The 27,893-nt window shown below is 39.5% G+C and overlaps 1 protein-coding gene across 3 annotated transcripts; it reads right to left on the bottom strand.

The window, feature by feature from the left end:
- Positions 1 to 56: 56 nt before the first annotated feature.
- On the bottom strand, positions 57 to 27,893 carry LOC137622909 (uncharacterized). Of its 3 annotated transcripts, XM_068353459.1 has the most exons (6): positions 27,678 to 27,893; positions 18,233 to 18,560; positions 17,718 to 18,109; positions 11,033 to 11,175; positions 6,503 to 6,587; positions 57 to 4,253 (listed from the first exon to the last, which is right to left on the bottom strand). In XM_068353459.1, exons 1-3 carry the CDS (start codon positions 27,696 to 27,698, stop codon positions 17,940 to 17,942), a joined length of 519 nt encoding a protein of 172 aa, XP_068209560.1. In that variant the 5' UTR covers positions 27,699 to 27,893; the 3' UTR covers positions 57 to 4,253; positions 6,503 to 6,587; positions 11,033 to 11,175; positions 17,718 to 17,939. The 3 variants fall into 3 exon arrangements, with proteins under 3 accessions (XP_068209560.1, XP_068209562.1, XP_068209561.1); XM_068353461.1 differs by lacking the exon at positions 6,503 to 6,587; XM_068353460.1 differs by lacking the exons at positions 57 to 4,253; positions 6,503 to 6,587 and having other exon boundaries at positions 10,256 to 11,175.

Genomic DNA, 27,893 nt, shown 5'->3' with positions numbered 1-27,893 from the left:
ATTTTTGTGGTGAAAGTAGTTACTATATCCTTCTGCCTTGCAAAGAAGTTTCTCTTAAACTTCATGTTCAACAAAAGACAGAATAAGCAGTCTGAAAATTCTAGGATGGGGAACAGAGGGATACTGGAGATGAGCGAACAATCGTGCAGGTCAAGGGTTACTGATGTCTTTCTTATTTCTTGATTGTACCCAGAGTTTGCCACCAGCGCACTTGATCACCTTCCTGTTATGTGATGGATCGTCATCTTCCTTCTCCGTTACGATCTTAAGCTCTGGAAGTAGCTACCGACTCAAGTGTCCCCAAAACCTGTTAAAAGAAAATAAATCATACCTAGATAAAAGTATGGTAGCTTAGCTATCACTAAAAAATATTTATAAAGTAAAAAAAAATTACCTGATAGACCATTAAATTCAAATATAATTTATGAAAGGTAATATATGAAAATGTAATGAATAAAACAACAATCGGACTTTTAACTCACCAGATGCAGTTTGAGATAGAAGCTCCTTTCCGTAAAAAAACAAAAATACGACTTTTAACTCAGCAGATGCAGTTTGAGATACAAGCTCCTCTTGATCAATATTCAAAAGGTTAGTCAATATAAGGATATATAAAAAAAATGCAGAATTTTGGTTTTCAATGCCTTTATGATAGACATGTCTAGTTTACAATATACAAAAATCTGGAAAAAAAAAACCAGTGGGGGATAGTAATATTCCATGTTGTCGTCTTGATTTCCAATTTATTTTCCTTTTACATGTGGATCCCTAACTGTCAGTTTTCATTACCCAAATTTCTAAGGTTTATCTATCATAAGAATGGGTTAACATTGACATTTAAACATCCCTTATACTGCACCACTGAGCTTTGTTTCACCCACCTCAATTCACAAATTGGATGTACTTCACAATGATTCATAAAAACAAAAACAAAAAATCTTATATCATCTTTTATAGCTGGATTACTTGTCACATAGTATTTCCCGTTACCATCATGGCAAATCCTGCAGACACTGGTCTATGCTTTCAACAGGTACACCTTTGAGTATTGCATCCTACTAAACAGTTGCAGTGAATAACTGAATAAGTGCAATTGGAGCAGGGCTTTGTCTGCCATCACTGGAACCAGCTTGTTGACTCCTACATTCTATTCCCACTAAGATGGCTCCAATTCATCACTACATTCCTTCTACTCTATAACCTGGTAGCAAGTCTGCAGTGAATACAATTTACACAAAAGTGCAGTTGGTAGAAGTCTCTCAGGTGTGAAGATTATTTTAGATCTTGCGGATCCTATTGTATTTGACAGATGTGATAGACCTGATCTGCACTGGACAATGCTACCATTGACTTCAAACTATTGGTTTACAAAACATCCTGACTTTGCTTTGGTAGAGAGAATGCTTTAGATTTGTCTTTTAATGCCTTCTCTTTCTTGTTGATTTGTTGAAACAAACTTCTTTCCAATTCCAAATTTTCTGAAAATCAAGTCACATCCAGTAAAGGCATGCACAAGTAATACATCACTTCTAACTTCTTCAAGTAAGTACAGTACCTGCTTGAGAACATTCATAGTATAGATTTATGATTTTGCATTGTGTGAGCAAAATAGAGTCCAGTACATTTGGAAACTTCTGCATGATAGAGCAAGAGAACAAGAAGATCTGTGTCCTCTGGAATAAGGGTGGTCTGTTTGAAACAGCTGCCTCTGTGATCACAACACCAGCATCTCCTAATTGAGTAACATCACAGCCTTTCTATTGCCATCATTCCATGATGAGCTGGATCAGTGTCTGCTTGTTTGGCTCATACGACAAGATATCCACTTTTTTTTTTACAAACAAATTTTGTCACCTCGGTAATGTTAACCTTGTTCACAATAAGCTTTAGACTTTGCTGTGAGGAGTACAATCTTTTACACTTGTCCAATATCATAACCATCAAACACTACATTTGCTCTGGCAGTGTTTGGCAGTAAATGAGGTGTAATTATCTGGAATCAAGCTGTAGGTGCTCCCCTATCCATTTCAAAATAGGAGGAAGAGATTATCCATCAAATACATAGCGTTCTGTGACTGCAACCGTTTGTCACAGCATTATCTGATTTTGTTTTTATAAACTTTATGAGAACTTTTGCTAACTGCAGTTTGTCTTGGTGATGCAAGATGACCTCTCGTTTGAATAGACATGGGATAGAGAGTTCATGACATGACATAATCCAGCAAAGATCACCTGTCTGTGAGATTACTAGAAACTTCTGGAATAAGAACGCTGGGTCTATACTTCAATCCGGTCTATACTTCAATCCTAGGAAACTAACATTTTTGTTGGATGCTAGTCTTCACCTTCAAAACTCCTCTGTAGGAGTAAGAAAAAATAAGATATTTCATCCATCTTCTGTACAATATCCTTACCAATTTCAAAAAGGTCCTGAACATAAGACATCCTCTTTAGCATCAATTTTTGTAACTACTTTGTGTAATGATTCATCAGCAGATGTATATCCATCAAGTTTTTCAGGGACTACCAACATCTGCTAACCAGAAAAGCTGACAACTTATGTTGTTCACCTGTTGCGATATTTGAGGCAAGTTCATGCATGGCAAGGTTGTAAACAGATGACACAGTGGACGACACAGCCGAAACAGTTCTCTGGTGCTCGAACATCTCACCTACGTGCGTCAGCCACCTTGGATTCTAAGCGAGTGCATTACAGTTTGCTAGATCATGAGATCAGAGCCAAGGCAAGCCCAGTACTGGTTGCTTTGCTGGATTGTGTGTAATCCAAACAGGAACTTTTGATGTACTTCAAGGTTATCATCATTTAATGTATACATTGGATATATACAGGAGCTGACTTTAGATAATTTAGATGGCCAGCAGCAGTAAATATTGGCAAGCAAGCCAAAGAGGGACTCTAGACAAATCTCCCAAGGACCACTGCAACAAATGCCTTTGCAATACCCAGTATGTGCTGATAACTTACCCACAGTTTGCAGGTTAATGAAGTCCTTGCCAGTCAATCCTTTTTCTGTTAGTGTTGCGAATTCTACTAACAATCTGATTCCAACAATGATCAAGTCACATTCACTACTTCAGGAACATGCAGTCTCTCAACCCCCTCCACTTGGTCATGAAAACTAGGGTCATCCTCCATGATTTTGGCACCATTGTGAAATGAAAGTGGACAAAAACAATTGTTGCACTGCTTTTCCACTCATCATATGTATAAAAACATTTTCACTATACACTGTATCCATGATCTTGAGTGCACTGCCATACATCCGAGTCCCAATAGCACTCAACAATGAAGGCATGAAAGCTGCCTAGCAAATTTGTCACATTCTTGATTGGAATATCATGTGGAAGTGTTGACAATTTCAGATGCCTTCCAAATTAGGTTTGGTCAAAGGCAATAATAGTTGGTGTTTTGATGAAAGACTGCATAAATATTTTAGGGAGGACAAAACATGGTACTGTCTTGGATTCATATCAATTATTGGAAGAAACTGCAATACTGATTTTCCTGGATGTTTACAATCCTTAGGCAGTATATGCATTATGCCTTGCCAACAGGGGAATCACAGACATCAGATATGTATGGGAGAGACTGAAATTCAATGTGCCTCTCTTGGTATAAACTAAACCTTTTAGAATGCCTTATCCTGGCAACTGTCCTTAGTTTCACTTTTTTACCGTTTGGCAGATTCAACTGATATGAATTTCTTGGGATACTCCACATTGCACATTAAGTAATGTTACATGATTGGGGTAACCCAAGTCTGGTGCACAACAATCACTACCAAAAAATTAATTTTGGGTTTGAACAGTGATTGCCCACTCATCACTTCTTGATTTGCAATGAACCAATATGGTTTAAACAAATGTATCTTTTAACATTCATGAGGAAACTCATTCCTCACTTTTACATTTAGGGTCTACTTTTCTAGCATCAGTACCACAGAAAAAGCCATGAGTTTTACTGTCATATGGATCCTGGGAAACACATGCTCTTCTTTTCCAGGCCGAGTGAAATCTTCCTTGTTGGAGGCAACAGCAAGGTTCTTTATCTATTCGGCTACTGCAAGATGTTTTGTGTACACTAGTTCCAGCTTCAACTCTTGACTGACATCTTTCAATGCTTACACAGATGAAACCTTCAAATCATTTTTCTCAACAAACAGTTTCCTCAGGATACAAATCCCAATCACACAGCAGGTAGATTTCTTTGCTGGCTGAGCTCATATTCAAACCTGAAAATACTACAATGAGAAAAACACCAAATAAATAAATTACATCCCAATTACTACCTACATTATCTCTAATAATAATAAAATGGATCGATGTTTCAACCTTCCAAGAAACACCTATTTACAGTATTATATTTACATTAAAATTTTTGTCAGTAAGACTTTCTTAGATGAAACCACGTTGCTCAACGTAAACAAAAAGTAACACTTACCTGTATGCTCTAGATTGATTCAGTAGTGCAAATGTGATGCCACACTTAGCATGGTTTCCCTAAGCTGGGCACAATTCCTGTTCAAGATATTGATCACGTGGTCAAACTAAGTTCACCAATTTTTTCTATCAACACTAATTAAACACATATACCACAAAAAAACTCAATCCTTCACTCCATGAAAAGTTTTCTGAGACTTGCCATAATTAGTGGTGGTGTGGTGGTGAAGAGAGAAGGAGCAATTCATAGCAGGTGCCGCCTCTCAAAGGGCTGAGCAGACTCTCTGTACTTCGACAGATTTCTATAAATGTGCAAACACTAAATTGCTCATTGGAATACACAAATGTTTCTATTGGCTGCAAACATATGGTATGGTGCATATATCACACAGATAACATTCATTATCTCACATGGACTACTCTCCTGCCTCCTAAAAGGGTTAAGACCTATAATTATATAGTAAATGTAAAATACAAAATGGCAATGACTTTACTGTACTGTAATACTATAGTGCATTATCTACCTACCATTGCACTCAACTGAGTTTGATTTGTACTGTTAGGGTGAGAGAAACTACCCTCAACCATTTTCCACCACAAATGAAGCTTCATATATCTAACTCCCATACCTCATGCTGTGACATGAGGTAGCAGCAGGGCCTATCCTTGTCATGCATTCCTATTTCTAGCACTTCTACCTCTCACATCTCTTCTCCTGTCACTTACGGCTTACTTAACTCCATCCATCCACTGAAACCTTGGCCTTCCTCTTGTACTTCTCACATCAACTCTTGCCTTAACTTCAGCAGACAGCCAGCCATTTTCTCTTCTTTCTACATGGCCAAGCCACGTCAACAAATTCAGATCTACACTACCTGCTAATTAATTTCTCATACCAGTTATCACCCTCACAGCCTCATTCCTAACCCTATCTGATCGGGATACCCCCAGACATACTCCTCAAACAATATTTCTCCAACATTCAATTTTTGTATCTAACTCGTTCCCCATAACTCATTCATTCATCACAGTTGAAAAAATCACTTTCTCATACAGAATTATCTTTGCAGTCAGTCATCACTAACTATTCTTCTTCAACACTCCCTTCACTACCCTCAACACTTTACTTCTTTCATTCACTCGTGACGTACATCTGCTTCCACTTTACCAATTGCACCAACAACAAAACCCCTAGTACTTTAAACAAGCTACAGCCTAAAGTAACTCCCCACTCAACACTACATTCAATCTACCACCACCTTCCTTTCTCTTGCATCTCATAACCTTAGTGCATTAGAAAAAAAAAAACTCACACACACTCTCATGATGATTTTCAATATGCTGTACTACACTAAAATGCTGACTGTATATGCCTTTAGTAAAAACACATTTACAAATATGATGATGACAATAATAAAGTAATGAAAAATCAAAGAAATGCAACTTAACTATTACTAACACATAAAAACTATTTGCAAGTTAGAGAAAACCCATACTTATTAAAATTACTGGAAAAGGCTTTCATCACATACGGTACAGTAACTAACTTTTAAATAAACTTATTTCAGATTGAAAAATAATGAAGATTGTTTCTACCTAAAATCTTAAGATGTTTCAACTTTTATAAAATGCATTTAAAAATAAAAAAGCTCTTTAAAAATATCAAAATATAATAACATAAGTTGAACTCTTAATCAACCTCTTTATCATATTTGTCCTAATGCAAAACAAAATACAGAAAAAGTCTTTAGAACCAAAGTTCCCACATGGAAGAACAACCACTGACTAGACAGACACAAACACATGCAAAAGTAAAGCTTAAGATCTCCCTCACTAAAACAAAAGAAGAATGTCTATCTAAAATGTAATCACCATTTTATCATAAACGATTGGTTTCTATTATCAAAATAGTGTTGTTCTAGATTAAAAGATGTTGATTTATATAAAACAATTCATCTAATAACTTTCTTATTTGCACAGATAAAATTGTGTATTTTTTCCTAGAAGAAAGATCTTTACACACAGAAGATCCTCAACTTACAAACTTAATAGGTTCCAAGAAGCTGTTTTCAAGTCCAATTTTGGCCTAGGGGAGGCGTAACCTGAACTCCATGCCTGATTTCCAGCTAAAAAGGTCAAAAAATAGTATGATTTCATAAGAAATGGATATCAGGTTATTGCATGAAATATAGTTTTATTACAGTATTTCTTTACCTTTGTTACTTTTATGACCATTTTATTATAGGGCATAAGTGAAATGTTACCGAATCCACAGATAAGGAATTTAAACACTAACTTACACATTTAAGGTACAACATACAAAACAGTTATGGTTTTTGTTTCTGTCCAATGAAATTAGGTGACAAAACCCTTCTACCGTCAGGAATTAAATAGTGCTTGGCAAAAATAAATCTGGTAAAACATTGGACAACTGCCAAAACCCTTTCCAGAGAGAGACCATAATGTAAATTACAAGTAGCCATCTCCTAATATCAACAACAAATATATTCATAACTTCCACTCGAGTGGCATCCAATTCAATGTCAGCTTTGGTCACTAAATTCTCTAAAAAGTCACTGACCTGATTGGAAACCAATTCAAGTTCGGCTTCGGTGACTGACTTCTTAATAGTCAGGGCATAGGGAAATATAAGGGCGATATTGTGCAATTTTATCTACAAGCATGAAATTTGGCACAGATGTAGGTTAGGCCATACTTAATTCATTTGTTGAAGGCGCCAAAGCCGATGATCACTTGGGCCGCCATATTGGCAAAATCCAATATGGCCGCCACTTGGTTTTTAGTTTTACGATAACTTCAAAACTAAAGGTCATACATCATCGTGTAATAGCACACAAATGTTTATGACTTCAAAGAATCTGAATCTGAGCTCAAATTTTGCATAACACATCCCAAATACTGAGTATATTTGCAAATTTTCTTCATAAGACAGATGTGAAGGGTGATATTTCAGACTTTGCTGTTCAATTACATTTACCTTCCAATATATTTATTTTTCTTTTGTTCTCATAACTACCGAACAGAATCTTACACCTTTGTCATTAAAAGTCGATTCAAGACATCTCGTTTAACCCCTAAATAATTTTCCTATTTTTCTCCTCAGGTACGTGTGACGTGTTGTTGGTGATGAAAGAGACATCGATGTGTGATTTATGAAAATGTCTAGTACTAACTGGCAGCTTTGTTGTCTCTGTCAATCTGACAAAGATGAAAATCTAATATCAATAAAGGAGTTACGTATTTCAAGTCTCAACAGAGACCTAAATGGCTTCAAAGAAATCAATGCTGTTCCTTCTGGTATTGCAGTGTCGTTGGAACAACTCAACGAAGGTTCGGGAATAGCAAACACGTTTCGATCGAATAATTACAAATATCACAAGACTTGCAGAAGCTACTGCAGTAGTTCTCGTGTGAAGAGACTGTGTCAAAAGCAGGAAAGTATGCGACATGACTGCCGGTACATGTCCGGGATATGGTGCAGCTAGCAGAGTCACCCAGATGTGCACGCAGAATTTCTGAAAGGGAACTTTGCCGTTCAAATTTCAACGTTTAAGGTCAGCCTTATTGGGAAGGATCAGTCTCATGAATAGTTGAACAAGAGCCTTCAAGCTCATAGTGGGGCTGCTGGGCAGTACGAAAATCCTGAAGCGCTCAAACTTTACATGTTGATAAGTTCAAAGCGTTCCAGGTATGTTGAAGAGTTTGAGATGGTTTTGGACAACCCGATCTCAAGCACTACACAACATGAAGAAGCGCAGAGCTTGCAAGCATGAAGAAGCGCAGAGCTTGCAAGCATGAAGAAGCGCAGAGCTTGCAAGCAAAGTACAGGAAAGATGTTCGGTCATTTGTTGAAAGTATCGAAGAACTAGTAAATCCTTTTGTTGCTGGTTCGGAATTTGTTGCGCTTGACACCCAAGAAGTTGTCACATCTCTCTGCCAAGTCCATGAAATTGGCAAAGATCCTCATGAACAATATGTTGCACAAACACTCGACAAGGCAACTGTGCCAGTGTCCAACATTATCTGATGTAACAACATACTGACCTTTGCCAATCGACCTGACTTATCCAAGAAAGGCAACAAAGCCAGTGGTACACCAAAAAAACCATGATTCTTATCACACAACTCTTCCTGTTGCTTTAATCATGACCAGATGCTGATATGGAAGTTTTTTCGCTTTGAAAATCAAAAAGACCCATCAAGTTTGGCTGACCATGGCTCACTTAGATCCGGAAGCAAGTCTGATATCCTGGAATGTATCAAAGCTCCAACTGGTCGATCATTTCAAGCTACGCGGGCAACGATTGTTGTGCTGGACATAGCAGCAGTTATTACATGGTGCAACCTACATCAGCAAAAACCTTTGTCGAGTATGCTAAACATAAGACCCCGTTCATGAAATCACGGATAAATCCAGTATTTTCCCACATTGATGCCAAATGGGACACCTATTCAGAAGAGAGTTTGAAGTCTCTCATACATCAACGTTGTGGTACAGGTCAACAAACTAGGGTTGGAGGTGGCAGCACACGAATCCCAAAACATGATTGGAACAATGGATTCCTCAAGAACAATGACAAGGAGGAGTTGTTCATTTATCTTAGTGAGGATAGTAAAAAAAATGACTGGGGCGGGAAACTCGAGCTCAGTGTAAGCAGACATCTCAGCACTCCATCCCTGTAATCATGCCAAGGCCGATACGAGGATATTTCTTCATCTGGCACATTCAGCACTCCAGACCAACAAGATAGTTATTGTTCGTACTGTTGATAGTGATGTGGTGGTATTTGCCATACACTTCTTCTCAATCCTTGGTTTCTTGGAGCTCTGGTGTGTGTTTTGGGAGTGTTAAAAAGTCTGTGACATCCCCATCCATAACATCTGTGTTTACCTTGGCCCTTCCAGATCTATTGCATTGCCCCTTTTCCATGCAATAACAGGGTGTGACACGACATCAGAGTTCCTTGGATGTGGCAAAAAACTGCTTGGACACCTTACCAAAACACTCCAGGACTCGCAGAAACACTGATGGCATTGACCAATAACCCCAACCTCCTCAGCATAGTTTCTCTACATATGCAGAATCTGGAACGATTTGTGGTCATCATGTACAGCAAAGGATGTGGACTGACCAGGGTCAACGAAGATAGACATTGTCTATTCACAAGTGATAGAAAAAACCTGGAGAACATTTCACCCACACAAACAGCTTTGTTTGAACATCTCAAGCGGGCTCTGCTTCAAGCAAGCTTCTTCTGAAAACAGGCAACCGCAGTTCAACAGACTATTCCCAGCTTAACCACATGGGGTTGGCAAAAAGAAAACACTGGTATTTGGTTACCACACTGGACAACACTTGAAGATGCCAGTAAAGCATGTTCCATCCTGCTTCATTGTGGCCACGAACAGGCTTGTACAGGAAACTGTAAATGTAGTAGAGCTGGAGTCCGATGCACCGAGCTGTGCAAATGCAAAGCCGGGTGAATTAATAATGATGATACTTAGACAAATATCTTCTACAATGACAGTCCACTAAGAACACTCATAAAATTTCTTCCGTAGTGAACATATTAACAATCAAACTGAACCACTAAATGTATGTACAATAAATGTCCGTATTAAATATTTTAGTCAAAAGAAATTTCATTTTCAAACTTTAGATTGGCAAAAGTGCATGTGATTTGTGAAATTTGAGCTCAAATTTAGATTCCTTGAGGTAAAAAACCCACACAGTGCGCATTTACTTTGTATGGGTTATAAAGTTATGGCAAAATGAAATATAATGTGGCGGCCATGTATATCTGTGACAAATTTCATGCTTGTAGATAAATCTGAACGATGGTACCCCTAAGGGACTGGACTGTAACTCCTTCACTATTGCTCTGTTGCACTGCAATCTATACCAGCATAAGGCTTGAGAACCCCCTTTGATTGGCAGTATATCAACATTCACTTGCAGCCAATAATAATGATAATAGTAAAAATAATATAAGCAACTATCATCACTATCACTGTAATTCTCATTCAAGGTATCATGGTAGGTACTGAGACCCAAATTAAGCAAGACTATCATTATCCAATGGAGGGGAAAAAAAATATGAAAAATACATGAAATAAAAAGAATTAGAAAATTACTTAAGAGTTTGAATTCATAATGTTTAGTCACAAAACTACGAGAATCCTTTAGGAACGACTGTCTGAGGAACACTGGCCAAGCATTCAAGAGAGCACTCCCCATACCTCCCTCATATGAACATGTGAATAGGCATGTGCCTCATGTAAGCAATTGTTTGTATAGGTGGGTTCAGTAGAGCTGCAAGGGAAAGGTACAAGACCCACAGCCTCATGCACTGATCCACACGTGATCTGATAGGAGTTGGATCCTTCTCTACAAATACAGAGACTGATCAAAGTATTTCTCCCCTTCTCTCCAAAGCTGGTCTATCCAGCACTGTCCTGGGTGTCTCTCCTCTAAACAAATATGGAGTGTTTTGGCAGCAACTTTAAAAGAGGCTAAAGTAGCGTGGGTTAAGAATGTTTTCATACTTACTTAGACTGTCAAGTTGCCACTTCCAGTTATTAGCTTCTACTATTGAGAGATATTCATGGAAATGACTTATTACAATATGCAGACATTAAACCATGGACACTCAAAAGGCACTCTCACCCTCCCTTTGCATGTTGTCTTCACAACTGTAAAATAAAAGAAATATTTTCCTAAAATTACAAACATTGAAAATACCTTAAAAATAGGATGGAAAACATTTATAAAATTAAAAACATTAAAAATGCCTTGGAAATGAAAAGCAAAAAATGTCTAAAATTGGGTTTGACAAAGTATATATATATATATATATATATATATATATATATATATATATATATATATATATATATATATATTTGGGAAAATGCAGTGTGTGGTCTCTAAGGATTGTAAAACAGTAGAATGGGAAATCTATAAGGACAAATAACCAAAAGGAATATTGTTCTCCCTGGAAGCTCCTAGGCCACTTTTTCAACATGCACATCATGAAATCATTATGTAAAAGGGAGACAAAACAGTTCAAGAGCTATTGAAACCAGGATTGGGATGATTTGATTTTCATCAATTCAAATGTATATAAATTCATTAAAAATTCTGAATTAATTATCCATTGAACAGTCTGGGCTTATAGCACCCTGCTTTTAAAACTAGGGTTCTACCATAGCAAGTAATAACAATAATGATATTCTAATTCCAAATAATTTGAAATATGTTCAGTTCAAACTTACATGCTAAAGGTTTCAATTCCAATTCATTATATGGTCGAAGTTTCATGAAGGGGCAAAACTAGTTACTAATATACCGTATTTCCCGAGTCATAATACGCTACAAGTGGTAAGACTTACCCTTAAATTAGCAAGGCAGTTTTAGGAAAAAAATAAAATGGAGGATTTCAAAAACTTCTCCGCAGAAATCCCTAGTCAGAGACTCTAGTGTGATTATTGTCTGGGACAGTAACTTTTCTTATTTTGGGTGCATTATGACCTGTTTAAATTAAAAAAAATTAGGTATATGTTGATTATCCCAATTTTTTGGGGCTCAGGCCATGTCGTCCTGATGGAAGTTCCTTCGTTAGTAGCTTCCTAGGTAATATTGGACTACAGTGATATATCCCAAAGAATTTACCAAGGGTATCCAAAATTCTAACTCCTGGAGCGAATATCCCTTAATAATTCTAAAAGGGATATCACGTAATATCAGAAGACGTATTCTTGACACGTCGCATTGTGAAAAAAATTAATGATAGTTGGGAAAAATACAAACCATTTCCACATATAACAAGCTTGGGTTATATATGTTTTAAAGTAACTCTCATTATCAATTCCCTTTTGTCATAATGTCTGATATTCTGCCCCAGTACTGTACTATACTGATTTTCCATATATTCACTGTAAAGATTTCAATTTTTCTTAAATAGGTTAACATATTTTGCCAGCAACAAATTCATTTAATTTTATAACAAAGTCATGAATAGAAGCATTATTTATATTTTTAAGGGGTATTGTAATATTTTTTGGTCCTACCCGTTGTCTAACCACATTTGTTTTTGCAGCACGCCCTACTCTGTAAGGTTTTTGGAGAGGCAACCAGAAGTTTAGTTGAGACGTGGCACAAGTAAAATGATTGTAAGGGTGCTGTATTATGTCCGAGTCTGTTTATAGGGTTAATCAGCTTGATAAAAAAAATGGTGATGTAAACATTTCTGTCCTGCTACATGAGTCACTTCTCAAACTTGGTATTGACAGGGTGTTCTGACAGTGACCTATCTAGAAATTTAGAAAAACATTTTAAGGATCAAGATATTGCTACTCCACATCACCAGATCACAAAAGGTGATTCCATACTGGAACTTAGTGATGGACAGGTTTTTAAATGTTTGCCCCAGAACCAAGTGAACGTAATGGGGCCTAAAACCGTCTTTTTGTGGAGACAGTCAAACGTTTAAGTGTCATAAACATTAATAGTTAACTGGAACTATTGAAATGGCATACTGGTACTTGCCCAAATAGATACACGGTTAGGAGTGCCTCTGTTTTTACTTGTACTGTATAGGAACACTTGAGTGCCCCACCTATGGAAATCTTGTTTGCTTAATTTGTTTATCTTATTACCCGGATGCTGAAGTTTGACATAAAGGAATGCTAATTTTGTCTTTAATTTTCTATTTGGATTGATGGGTCCATGCTAACATAACATGACAGTTTTGTCAAATAAATTTTATTTTCTTGTGTTTTATGAATACAGCATATCATTCCTGTTCCTACACCAATGTGGCCCCCTTCCCCAGCCACAGTTTTTTAAGATCTCTTAAGTACAGTAATTTATCATAATTCTTTCCTCCCACACTGTGTTCCGTTATTAATTATAAGATTCACTTTCACCTAATGTCCTTATACCTTTATTTATAAGCCAGCTAGCCCAATGAAAGGTATGATAAAAAGCAAGATTCTAGCTGGGTCCCCTTAGCCAGTATAAATCAAGGGGTGGTGCCCAGAGCTCCGTTCTCTTGACCTGTTACTTAGGTTTCTTTGAGTATTATTATTATTATTACTATCCAAGCTACAACCCTAGTTGGAAAAGCAAGATGCTATAAGCCCAGGGGCTCCAACAGGGAAAAATAGCTCAGTGAGGAAAGGAAATAAGGAAATAAATAAATGAAGAGAACAAATTAACAATAAATCATTCTAAAATAAGAAACAACGTCAAAACAGACATGTCATATAATAAACTATCAACATCAAAAACAAATATGTCATAAATAAAACTATAAAAAGACTATGTCTGCCTGGTCAACAAAAAAGCATTTGCTCCAACTTTGAACTTTTGAAGTTCTACTGATTCAACCACCCGATTAGGAAGATCATTCCACAACTTGGTCACAGCTGGAATAAAACTTCTAGAGTACTGAGTAGTATTGAGCCTCGTGATGGAGAAGGCCTGGCTATTAGAATTAACTGCCTGCCTAGTATTACGAACAGGATAGAATTGTCCAGGGAGATCTGAATGTAAAGGATGGTCAGAGTTGTGAAAAATCTTATGCAACATACATAATGAACTAATTGAACGACGGTGCCAGAGATTAATATCTAGATCAGGAATAAGAAATTTAATAGACCGTAAGTTTCTGTCCAACAAATTAAGATGAGAATCAGCAGCTGAAGACCAGACAGGAGAACAATACTCAAAACAAGGTAGAATGAAAGAATTAAAACACTTCTTCAGAATAGATTGATCACCGAAAATCTTGAAAGACTTTCTCAATAAGCCTATTTTTTGTGAAATTGAAGAAGACACAGACCTTATATGTTTCTCAAAAGTAAATTTACAGTCGAGAATCACACCTAAAATTTTGAAAGTCATACATATTTAAAGAAACATTATCAATACTGATATCCGGATGTTGAGGAACCACCGTCCTTGACCTACTTACAATCATACTTTGAGTTTTGTTAGGATTCAACTTCATACCCCATAATTTGCACCATGCACTAATTCTAGCTAAATCTCTATTAAGGGATTCACCAACCCTAGATCTACATTCAGGGGATGGAATTGATGCAAAGAGAGTAGCATCATCTGCATATGCAACAAGCTAGTTTTCTAGGCCAAACCACATGTCATGTGTATATAGTATGAAAAGTAATGGGCCAAGAACACTACCCTGTGGAACACCAGATATCACACTTTCACCGTTGTATACAGTATTTGTTGTGTAGTGAACGTCGGGTTGTGGTCGGCATTCGGACAATAGGCAGTTCGGGTGCTACCTCTGGCCACAGTCCGCAAACCACTACAGCATAGCTATCTACACCCCAAATAGCGTTTTCGCTTTGAGGGGAAAAGTGGCAAGAATTATAGGAGAGCCGTTAATAAGGCAACGCTCCTGCTGTACTGCAAATAGTGCGCCAAGCCGCCACCTAATCATTCTTTCTCTCGTAGCTTTGCTGGCCGGTGTTTATCCCATTTCATCTCTCGCTAATTTGGAGTTATTTCGTCGCAATGATGTCTTCACCAGCAACATCTGCTTCTGGAAAGTTAAGTAATATCCTTGAATTGTGTAAATGTAAGCTCATGCCAGTTTTACTCTTTGATTGAGATCGTAATTAACGTAACAAGAGCTGTAGCCAGCCGGATGGCGTCATGGACGCGGTCATTATTTCTTGTACATTTAGTTAGCCAGAAAGACTTTCCCGGCATTATTTGCTTTAGTAACACTAGCTATTTAGCAATTTAGCTAGGGATTTTTATATTATCTCATTGTTGTCGTGGATTTGGCTATTATGATCGAGCCTCACGAGTGCTAGGATTACTAGCCTCGACACCTGCACATTTCATGCATGATATAACCTTCCTGATAAAATTTTATTGAAGCTCAGGCAATATTTTATACATTCAAGATATTATTGTATAAAAATTTTCCTCTTCCAAGACAGTATACGAGAGTGTTTCGGTGAACGATTCTCACTGCGTCTAGGCTACTAGCCTAGGGGCTTTATTATACTTTCATACATGTCTCCAATAGCTCTTGTATTGTCTTTTAAGGGAAGACTGACATCTCCTATACCTTTTTAAGGGGACCGTTCGCCATATCGGCCATTTTTTTTCTAATGATCCAAATTACACCATTTCTATATATGTTTTAGACTTATATGATACCTTCATCATATAATAACTTAAGGTTATTTCATCCAAAACTTTTGGATTTATTAGCAAAAATCATTATTTAAAAAAAATTAGGTACATTTTTCCCCAATACTATAATACTAATTGTATTGAAACTTATACCATAAAAACTACTCTATCAACCGAACAATTCTGTCAGACAGAATTTTTATTTTCTTTTCTATTTTTTTTAATGAATTTTTATTTATTTTTTCTTCGTCTAGACAAAATAATCGTGAAAAAAAATATAGAAAGAAAATCAAAAGTTTTTCTGACAGAATTGTGGGGTTTTTATTCTTCTTTTCAATGATATCTTTCCCTCTGATATCGAACAAGAAATAAGTGAGAAAAATGTACCTAAGTGTGAATAAGTATGTTTTTGAGTTATGAGCTCCCAAAGATTTGCAACACATTTTCCCTTCTTTTCTTAAAGAAATCAAGATTATATTATTATGATGACTTTTATTGTTTATTCTTACATAAATGCACCCTAAACGAGGTAATTGAACCCTCAGTTTAGTATTCCTATGTTAGAGTTGCCAGCAATCTCTCCTTGTTGCCAGTGCTTCAGTTAGCAGGTTTCAGCTCTGTACTCTTATTCATGTTTCCTCTCTTTCCTAGTTCTTTTTTCTTGTTCTCCACTTACTTTTTGTTCTTTCTATCACCTTATGTAACATTGACCTTGCTATAAAGTTCCAGAGGACGTTGTGAAAGCACAATCTACATACAAACTTCAAGTAAATAAAACACACACATTATAATTTCTAGATGTCTTTGGAAACTTTGCTGATGTTATCGTAGCTGGTAGTTTTCATTTACCTGCCCTCTGCAATGCCTTTCATTTCTGCCAGAAGTACATAGAGAGAGAGAGAGAGAGAGAGAGAGAGAGAGAGAGAGAGAGAAATTATAGTATTTGTATACAAATGGCAGTTTTAGATAATTCGAGAGAGAGAGAGAGAGAGAGAGAGAGAGAGAGAGAGAGAGAGAATTAAACTTTATAGTCCGGCAGTAGCGTTCTTTGTGCAGGTCTTAGTATTTGTCTGGTCGGTTCTCGAGTCGTTGTGGGAACTTTGGTTTAAAAATGAGGTTATCTTTTGCTTTAGATCCATTACCCGAGTTGAACATATATCATATTTTTTATATCTTTATAAAGAGATTTTCATAAAAAGAGGCAAATCTATTTGAATGAAGAAATTTATCAGATAAGAAAATTCATATAAATTCTAATGGCCTCCTTTCTCAATCTGAACAATCTTGAGGAAACTATTCAAGCTTAAAAAAAAATATTTATATATATATACACATACATATAAAAAGAGAGAGAGAGAGAGAGAGAGAAGAGGAGAGGAGAGAGAGAGAGAGAGAGAGATAAAATTTTTTTTTAGTCTCATCTTGACTATGATCAGCAGAATTCTGTAACTACCAAGGTGGGGGAGGCCTTCACATTGTAGTTACCACATATAAGGTTTCACTATATTAAATTTAAATGTGTCAATAAATCTGTTAGATCTTAATATAGACAAAAAAAAATATGAGCAAAATCAAGATAAAGATGCAGGATTAATAAGAAACATAAGTAAATGAAAAGTACTAACAAAGAAAATAAAGTTGATGGATACTTTAAAAAAAAAAAAAAGAATAGAACTGCCAACACCTGGTCAAGTGAGATTAGTTACTAAGAATCTACATTCAATAATCAAATGTCCTCAAAGTTAATTTACACATTGCTACAACAAACTAGAAAAGTACTCTGAGTGCAGACCTCGTCCACTTCAGCTTATTTCTCAAAACCAGCTTGCCTTTCCCAGATTCAATTTGGACTGTAGACATACTTGAAGTCTGTATGACAACCACATGCAAAACTTGGGGGTTAAGGTTGGGGTTAATTTGGTTGATCTTTTGCTCAAATCCCTGAAAGTTTCTCTACTAAACAAACAGACAAATGGGGCAAAAACATGAACTCATCACAAATTCATTGGAGGAGGTCAAGATGCTGTCCACGACAGTAAATAAGCAAATACCTTACCTGGATTGAGGTGTTTTTCTTCCAGATAAAGCACTGTTGACATTATCTATTTTTTCAGGCACTTAAACAACTGAAGAATCTTTCCATAAACTTTTTCTTGAGGAGCTTTGCCCTGAGTTGGTTTCAGCAGGCTGTGTTGTAGGCTGAGAAGTTGAGCTTGATTGACTATCCAAAGTGGGGAAACCAGGTAAAGAAGAACAACTTGCAGGTGAGTGTAGCATGTTACGGAAATTGCTTCCCCAGGGAAGCCGATATTTTGTCTGATGGGAGTAATGGAGGAATGGGCGTGGACAAAGGCCTGGAATTAACACTCGTGAAATCTACAGCAGAATCTTGGCTAGGTTGACAAGACCCATATTTCTTGACTGGCAAAGGAGGATTTGAACTTGTCCCTGAAATCATAGAGAAAACTTTAAATTTTAGCTTTCAATAATGGACAAAAATTAGAGTAAAATAAAATTTATTAAACTGATATAGTATATCTAAGAATAATTTTAGTAAGAAATACTACCTACCAAAAACTTCTTCAATCGGATTTTCAAAAACTGGGTCAGATGTTTTTTCTGTTATGATGCCCGAGACCATATGATCAAGTTCCTTAATTAGAGCCACATCTCCAGATAACTTTTTGTCTTTGACTTCATTTGGAAGACTTCTACTACTGCTGCTCAGGCGGATTCGGTCTGGCCCAAAAGGGGAGATAGAATTTGATAATTCCCCTGCACTTGAGGTAATAAAGTTCAAACCACTCAAGAACTTTCCCTGGGTTTTCAATCCTTTATTGATGTTCTCTGCTATCTTTTCATGAAGCGCAGTATTTTCATATAAGTTCTTCCGTATCCTCTGGAAAAACAAAATTACAAAAATTATATCCCATTCACTGTATAAAAAAATTCTAAAATAATAATTTGACTAAAATTTCATCATGCGCATACTACAGATCTAATCGAAAAATTGACCATAATAAAAAGCATGGGTATATGTTCCTAATGAAAACACTTAAGATAATCATTCTATGGGTAAAACCCAATAAAGTAACTAATGGGATAAATTTCTATAAAAAATTCTGTAATAAGACAAAAATAGAGAGAATGACTTATAGAAAGAGAGAGAGAGAGAGAGAGAGAGAGAGAGAGAGAGAGAGAGAGAGAGAGAGAGAGAGAGAGAGAGAGAGAGAGAGAGAGAGAGAGAGAGAGGCCAGTCAAAGGACCCAATTACTCTCTGGCAGTAGTATACCAATGGGTGTCTGGTGAACTGGCCCACCTAATACCCTTATTTTACGGATAAATTGTACTTATGTCAGACAAAAAAGGGATTTTGACGAAGGAAAAATCTATTTCTGGGCGAGAGACCTGTACCACCGAGTGAAATGCTCCTTAAGCACCATTTATAAGGTATATAACTGCTATATATATCCAGAGAAAAATTGCATAGGAATACCAGGTTGAACCCAGCTCGCTCACCTATATAAGGTGTCGGTATATTACTGGGGCGAGATAAATCATAACCAGAGGCCTCGCACCAATTAGAGATTTCCTCTTCAAAATCCCTGAACAGCGAGGTGCCGTTCAACATCTATGCTGCGTAAGCTACTACTACCAACCCAACCCACGCTAGTGAACTCACTCCCTATAGCACCCCAAGTTTGGGGCCAAGCAGGGAGGGATTTCGAGGGTGGGTTCACTGGGCGGCACAGGTCTCTCGCCCAGAAATAGATTTTCCTTCGTCAAAATCCCTTTTCTGGGCTCAACCTGTGCCGCCAGTGAAATAGTACAAGAGAAATGGTCCCAAACTTGGAAATAACCTGAGAGGAAAACAATTAAAGACATGGTAACATCAAATGGTTTACTCAAAAACGTATATAAGGAATAGAGGTATATCCTCTCTAATATTGAAAAGTAATAAAGATAACACGTAAATCACGCTCCCTAAGGAGGGATGACAGGGACAGCTAGGTATTAGCAGTCACAGGATAAAACCTAAATTACAACATGATTGAAAAGGTAACATGAGTGAAAACAACAAAAACAATTCGTGGAATAAGAGCAATTGACATATAAAATGTTATGTTGTACTGGTATAGCTCAGGTAAAATAAAACCAAAAACCAAGGTAGGAACTGTAAGTAAGGCAGGTAAGAGGAAGAAGATAGCAAGACATGGTTAGTTAAGACTCGGCATGTTCAGGTGGAACCACATTCCCCGCTGCTACTGTAGCGAATTTAAGGGCTTCCAGAGGTTTTAATAGTGTCGCTTAAATACTGTTGGGGACTTCCAGCCTGTATATTCAGTAAGTTCAGTGAAATTCATGTAATGAGAGTAGTTAACTGAGGTAGCTACAGCTCGTATATCATGGACATGGGGGAATGAATCAGGATTAGCCTGTTTAATGAAATATAAAATTTGTTGCCTGATCCCTTTGAGGGTAATGGTACCACCATGTTCTCTAATGAATAAGGGCCCTGAGGACTTATAGGAAGTTCTATTTAAGTAGGATTTCAGGGTGGTTACGGGACATAGTGATGGGTCCGGAGGAAGCGGAACAATCTTCCAGGAGGACCACCTATCCTGGGGATTCTCATTTTTGGAAGAAAACTTTGTCAGGAGAGAGGAGAACTTCCCCTGACGAGAGAAATTCAATATGGCCCGGGTCCCTAGTCAAGGCTGCAAGTTCTGATATTCTGGCGCCAGAAGCTAGGCTCATAAGGAATAAGGTCTTCCTTAGCAAGGGTATATAATCACACGAGTCATTGAGGGTCTCGGATGCCAACTTGAGGACATCATTCAAAAACCAGGAAACCGAGCTAGGGCGAATAGATGGTTTCAATCTGGCGCAGGCTTTTGGGATTGATGAGAATAGTGGATCTGTTAGGTCTATGTTAAACCCGATATGGAAAATCTTCTTTAGAGCAGATTTAAGCGTGGTAATAGTGTTGGCTGCCAGACCTGACTCAAAAAGGGATCTGAAGAAGGTTACAGTCAGATTCATAGTCATTAATTCGACCTTTGAGTCTTTCAAAAATTTTGCAAGCTTCCTAACCGCTGAATCGTTTTGGCGAAGGGTGGAATCCCTTTTGTCAGACTCCAAAAATAAATATTTTGCGGATCGATGTCTGCACCTTCTTGGGCTGCAAATTTCATGAAGTCCATAAAGCTAGGGCACTGAATGTTTGAGGAAGCGAACACAGTACAAGTTTGTACTATTTACGTAAGAATTAGGTTGGGTATCTGATGGGGATGGAGACCCAATTCCAGCATCAGAGGAAACCAATTGCTCTTGGGCCAATTGGGAGCCACGAGAACCACTTGTCCCCTGAAAGTCCGGAGTTTGTCCAACTCCTTCATCAGCAGATTTACTGGTGGGAACAAATAAATCTTCTCCCAAGTGTTCCAGTCTAGGGACATTGCGTCTACGGCATAAGGCCGAGGGTCCAGGTTGGGGGCTATATAACATGCCAGTTTGTGATTGGACTCTGTTACAAAGAGGTCTACTTGGAGACCTGGGACCTGGGACAGGATCTAACGGAATGACTTCAGATCTAGAGACCATTCCGACTCCAACGGGGTTGTCCTCGAGAGTGCGTCCGCCACTACATTTCATACTCCCGCCAGGTGGACGGCTGACAAGTGCCACTGATTTAATGGCGCTGACGAAAAGATCGTTAACAGCACATGGTTGATGTTGCCTGACTTGGAACCTCCTCTGTTTATGTAGCGGACTATGACTTCGCTGTCGAGAACCAGTCTTATGTGTTGTTTCTTGGCTGGGGATACTGTAGTCGTTTCAGAGCTAGTAATACCGCCATGGCTTCTAAAATATTAATGTGAAATTATTGAAGCATCGTCGACCATGGTCCTTGAACCTTCCTGTGCTGGGAGTATACTGCCTAGCCAGTCAAGGAGGCGTCTGTGTGGATAACGAGTTTTGGAGGTGGGTATTGTAAGGGGCCTGACTTTGCCAGGTTTTTGGCCTTTGTCCATGGCTGGAGTCTCCTCCTCAGAACTGGAGGAAGACGAACTTTCTTGTCCCAATACCTTTCGTTCGCTCTGGAGCGCCAAACTCTGTTTATGTCCTTCAGTCTGGCCTTCAGTAGGACATCTGTCACTGAGGCGAACTGTAAGGAGCACATGATCCTCTCCTGGCTCCTTCTGGACGTCAGCTTGTCCTTGAGAAAACGTTTCGTGCTCTTTGCTATTTCCGTTCTCTTTGCTTTGGGGAGACATAAGGTATGGGAGCGTTGATCCCACTGTAGTCATAGCCACTGAAATTTGGACTCTGGGACCAGCAGAGACTTCCCGAAGTTGATCTGGAACCCTAAGTGTTGTAGGACTTAAATTTTTAACTTTGTACGTTGCCTTGAGACAGTCCTCGACGTTGTCTGACCAAACGAGCCAGTCGTCTAGGTATGCAGCCACCTGAATTCCTTGGGTTCATAACTCCTGGATTACTGTTTCTGCCAACTTTGTGAAAATTCTGGGAGCAATATTGAGCCCAAAATGGCATTACTTTGAACGTGTAGGCCTGGTTGCCTAGTTTGAATCCTAGGAATGGACAGAAGTGCTTTGCTATCGGAACGTGATAGTAGGCATCTGTAAGATCTATGGAGGTGGTGACGGCCCCACGGGGAAGTAAGGTTCGCACTTGAGAAACGGTTAGCATGCGGAACTTGTCGCATTGAATGAACAAGTTCATACGAGACAGATCTAGAATGACTCTTCGATTGTCTAAGCCTTTCTTTGGCACGCTGAACAAGCGACCTTGAAATTTCAAATGTTTTGCTTCTCTGATTGCATTCTTTTGCAGAAGATCTTGAACAAGTAAAGTCAGCTCCTCCATTGGAAGTTGATGGAAACTGGTCGGTGGAGGGGGCCCTTCTATCCAACTCCACCCCAGTCCTCTGGAAATTATGCTGAAGGCCCAATTTCTGAACTTTCAACGGTGCCCGAATGCATAAAGCCTTCCCCCTACCTGAGAGCTTTCAATAGCTTGATGTGGATTTGCCTCCACATCCTCCGCGTGATCCTCTGCCACGGTAGAAGGATTTTCCGCCACCTCTGTTGTGAAATGATCCCATTGTTCCGGAACCTCTACCATGTTGGTAACCCTGAGAGGTACCCCGGGGTTCGTAGTTGGGTTAAAGGCGGGGAAGGTGGCAAAGGAAGTGGAAGGCACCTGGCTCTGGGGAACCAACAGGTATTGTTGTTGGGGGTGGCCTTTGGAAGTGGAAGGTTGATTTCCCTGTGCCACCGGGATAGGCTGTACTGGAAGAGGTTAGCGGTATTGGGAAGAGTGGTATGGGCGTAGCCTCTTCCTGCCTCAAGATTGAACGCTTGACTGTTCAAACTTTCGTTTGGGCACGAGGCCCCAGCGAACCTTGAGGCTCTGATTAACCCTAGCCGCTTCCGCAAGGACATTATTCACTAGGTCTTCCGGGTAAAAGTCTGGACCCCAGAAGGGGGCCTTAATAAGTTTATTCGGCTCATGCCGAATGGTAGCTTCAGCTAGCACATGCCTACGGCAATGGCGTCTAGCTACTAGAAAGTCGTAGACATCTGACAAAAGTGATTGAAGTAAAGACTTAGTTAGAACTTTAAAAACCGACTCCTCTTCGTATGTGAGAGAGCACCTCTGCCATTGTCCTGGAATTAAGAGTTCTACTAAACCTGGTCCGGGTTTCAAACTCAAGACGGATTAAGGATTCCGGGAGCCTTGGGAGTTTCTCGCTGAACTGTGTCGAAGCACAGTCAGCCGCTAGTTTGCCAGAAGTAAAAGTGGCCTGAATGTTGTGCCAGCACTCGCCTGACGGGAGCAAGAGAGATGTTGAGTCTGTCTCTCGTATTTGTGGCAATGGTTTGTCTTCGGTGACGGCCTGAAGAGCGAGCTCCATCATTTTTGTAATGCATGGAGTAGGGGTTTGCTCGTCCACAAGGAACATGGTATAGGAACTCCTGTGGGGGTCAGCAGAGTGTTGACACAATCCCATTCGCCCAAGGTTCGAACCCAAGTAGATTGGGCTTGCTCCTTGGGATGAATAACAGTCTCTTTTGGGACCTTGTCCAATCTAACAAGAGCCTCCTGGGTCAGCCGGGCGAAGCCGGGGAAAGGGAATTTAAGACCGGGAGGGAAGAATTCAAAATCGTCGACCGGAAGGGTGCCACAACCTTCGATGGTCAACATGCCATCTGTGTAGGGAGAATGCCATCTGTGTAGGGAGAGTGCAAGGCCATTCTCCAAGGATTATTTTTAGCGAAGGGTGGGAGGTTAGAGCCATCCGGGATGATATATTGTTGCTGCTGTGGCAACCCGTCTCATGAGGCCCTCTTGGGTCTGCAGCCTGTCCGTGATGGAAGACATCATCGAACCAATCTGCGTCAGCAGTTTAGATGAAAATTCCTCCGGGTCGAAGGACGCCGGAAAAGGTGCGTAGGCTGTCTGCGCTCCCGGGTCGTGAGAGGGAGGGAGGCGACAGCGGAGTCTTTGGGGACTCTAGAGCGAGAAGCCTTTACAGACTTCGAAGACTTCGGAGATTTAGAAAAAATCTGAGTCTTAAGCAAAGGCCTCTTCTGAGACTTAACTTTAAGGGGAACCGGGCGGGATTTGGTAACAGACCCGTGGTCCCCGGGGAAACCCTGAAAAGAAGAAGTATATTAGAGATGTAGAGAAAGACGGGCTAAGGAGAGGAATCTTAACCCGAGACCCACCTGCCTCACCTACCTCCCTACCTGGTTCTGACTCATCAAGAGCCATAGGTTCCACGTTGAGGTTCATAGCGGCGACGTCGTCAGTGATAGGGTCCTTGGAAGGTCCTAAATCCGTAGGGAGGCCGATCATTGCGTTAATGTCGGCGATGATGGGGGCCGCGAAATCCCTGGAAACTGCTGCCGATGATTTAGCATTCGGGTATACTAGGTTGCAATACTCCTCCGATAGTACATAAGGCTGCTTTGCCTTTACGTTTTGAGCAAAGCCACCTACCCAGACTTTCAGGGTTGCCCGGGCTGAAGTCTTAGCAGACTGGGAGCTCTGAAAGAATATACTTCGTTAAGGATAGAAATCTGGAGGAGTAAGGATATAGTAAATATCAAGGAATGAATCGATCAAAATTGTAAGAAAACAGACATGGAAATAAAGGTTAAACCATGCATAAGGTTGGATCGAAACCGAGAGATACTCACCGAATCCGAGGAGAGGGTGGAGATCAACTCACAGCATATGAGGAAGTTGTCCGGGTGCCAAACCACCATGCCGTCCACCTGGACACCACAGTCGGCATGGGACCTACACACTTCGTGGCCACAGGGTTGCTGGAGAACAGGAATGATCCATGAGTACCCCATAATAGATATCTTACAAAGGAACCCGGGGGGTCCGGGAATTAAAATTTTATCAGCATGCACTTCGGCATATAGGATCATGGTATGTAAGCTTAAGATATCTCAGAGGGACCCGGGGGGGACCAGGTAAGATAAGTCAGGATACACTTGAATATAAGCTAAGAGAATATTTTTAATAGTTAAGATATCTCAAGAGAGGTCCCGGGGGGGGAGGGGGGGGAATATTAAACTCAAGTCAGGATGCACTTAAAATGTAGAATAAGGATATGTAACAGTAATCCTAGAAAATAAACCTGAGAAAAAATTTCAGTTATTGTATTATGATCATTTCAAAGTGAATTGTCCATGGCGAAAGATATAGTTTCCCGTCCATAATGTAAAAGAGTAGAGTCGTAATATTAAAATCCGTCCCGTCATACCCAGGAAGCAGTTGCGGGGGGGCCGGAGGCCTAACAATCTGTCGTAAAACACACTCATTAAATTCAAACCTTCATAGCAAGATTCCCCAGTAACAGGAGAAAACAGGACAGTTCCGTGACACACGGGACGGACGGGAAAACTGGTAGCACAAAGCACTCAATGTAAAACTGGTAAGAATTAATCATAAAGGAAATTCCGTAGGTTGCGGAACATACTTGTATCCTAACAAACACAATAACTCTCCATATCCAGGGTGTAATTTAAAATAATAATACGGATTCCGTCGAGTACGGAAATAATAAAATTTCAACCCGGCAGAGCATAGTTCTCTCTCCCCGCCGCTGATGGCCAATCAGGGCGGCGGGGAAGAAAACGGGAAGGACCAGGTACATGTGTACTGGATGAAAACCAGGGGGGGAAAGTCTCGCCACCCACTAGTGAGTCGTAATAAATCCCTGTAGGGATGAGGGGGAGGGGAAGGTGATGGGAGAACTGAGGTACGAGAAGACTCGGCCGTAGAGTTAAACCACACACACAATGAACAGTAGGAGAGGGACCCCTGGGTTGGGGGTGAGATAGTGAGGAAGCGAGAACAAGTCCATGAGGGGGAACAAGGAGATCACGTGATAATATTACACAGGAATACCAGCCTGTCCGATATAACTAAGTACATAAGAGCCTGGTTTGTAATCGGATACGGAACAAACAGAGATCATAACGGAACAGTAATAATGATCAACTAAATATCAAATAATGTAAGCATTGAACTGGAATAAGCATGCGTAAAATAAATCAGTAAGAGGGACGCAGGAGATGGCGGTGGGGGGGCATGACTGAGAGCCGGTAGAGCGGGTGAGACGCTCTGATCAGGGGTACCAACTGAATCTACTACGGATAGATGTCGACCGTAAGATGCTAATAACTGCCTCTCGTAATAAAATATCCGTGTCCCGAGAGTCCCACTCGAATTAAGTAATGATACTAGATGGTAATCGTAGCGTAAACAATAATAAATATTGAAACTGACAATAAATAAGGCATGAGCGAAACCAACTAGACTAAGCCCGAAGGCAGGCATGCCAACCGAGGACAAGCTATGATGAATAGATGATCTAAAAATTAAACTGGATCTAAAAGACTCACAATAAAAATAGATGTAATGGTGAAATAACTCCAAAATAATGTTCGAAACAGATAACTATCAGTAATGAAACTCGTGTGAAACGTGACGAACGAGCGAGGGAGGGAAGCGCGCCTAAAGACCTCGGACGGTCGGAACATCGAGACAATAACACTCGAATAATTAACAATTAAAGGCAATGCTACCTCCAAAGCTCAAAACTCATAGATCTGGTACTTAACTTTGATGGAGAGACCTGAGAGTCCGACATCAGAGCGAAAAGCAGAGAAAACACCAAAGAAACACCAGACAAAAAAAAGCGAGACGTATCCAGTACGGGTGCTATAATAGGAGTGAGTTCACTAGCCTGGGTTGGGTTGGTAGTAGTAGCTTACGCAGCATAGATGTTGAACGGCACCTCGATGTTTCAGGATTTTGAAGCGGAAATCTAATTGGTGCGAGGCCTCTGGTTATGATTTATCTCACCCCAGTAATATACCGACACCTTATATAGGTGAGCGAGCTGGGTTCAACCTGGCATTCCTATGCAATTTTTCTCTGGTAATATATAGCAGTTATATACCTTAGAAATGGTGCTTAAGGAGCATTTCACTGGGCGGCACATGTTGAGCCCAGAAATCATTTGTGGTTTGATGTCAAAATCATGCCCTTAAGTGGCAAGAATGACAAAATCATGCCCTTAAAAAAAATATGTCAAACTAACTCCCTTGATATCATAAGATTACCACATTTCATCCCCTAATTTTCAATCCAATCTTTTCTTCCTTTCCCCTCACCATTAGCTTCATTTTCTTACACCATACTGACTTTCCCTGGCTAGTAGGCTAGATCTGTATTGCAGCCCCAAAACCAACTTCAAAGCATATAGCTATACAAAAATTGAGTAAGATTAACTGCATAAAAAACAAAACATGGATTATAGGCGCATACTGTAATAAATATTCAAGTAGAATTATTCTCAACATAAAGAATGTATAGAATTTGAAATTATAACAACTTTACATTGAATATATAGAATGTACCATGGACATGAAACACATTGGGATGCAAAGTAAACTATTATTACCGGTAAAATGTCTCCTCTCATTTCATCAGCATTGCATGGGTGGAATTGAAGAAGAGGCTCAGGGTTCTCCGACTCGGGGTGGAATTGAGGAAGAGGCTCAGGGTTCTCCGACTCGGGGTGGAATTGAAGAAGAGGCTCAGGGTTCTCCGACTCGGGGTGGAATTGAAGAGGCTCAGGGTTCTCCGACTCGGGGTGGAATTGAAGAAGAGGCTCAGG

This window comes from Palaemon carinicauda, chromosome 30 (genome assembly GCF_036898095.1).
Source record: "Palaemon carinicauda isolate YSFRI2023 chromosome 30, ASM3689809v2, whole genome shotgun sequence".
Classification (NCBI taxonomy): Eukaryota; Metazoa; Arthropoda; class Malacostraca; order Decapoda; family Palaemonidae; genus Palaemon; species Palaemon carinicauda.
This window is presented reverse-complemented; position numbering and strand designations above follow the sequence as displayed.

Bases quoted from the DNA above. Each gene is read 5' to 3' on its own strand.
- LOC137622909 (XM_068353459.1), bottom strand. From the start codon at position 27,698: ATGAGAGGAGACATTTTACCG. The intron at 18,561-27,677 runs GTAATAATAGTT...TTGTTTTTCCAG, and splicing joins TGAGAGGAGACATTTTACCG to AGGATACGGAAGAACTTATA. The intron at 18,110-18,232 runs GTAGGTAGTATT...CTATGATTTCAG, and splicing joins TCCGATTGAAGAAGTTTTTG to GGACAAGTTCAAATCCTCCT.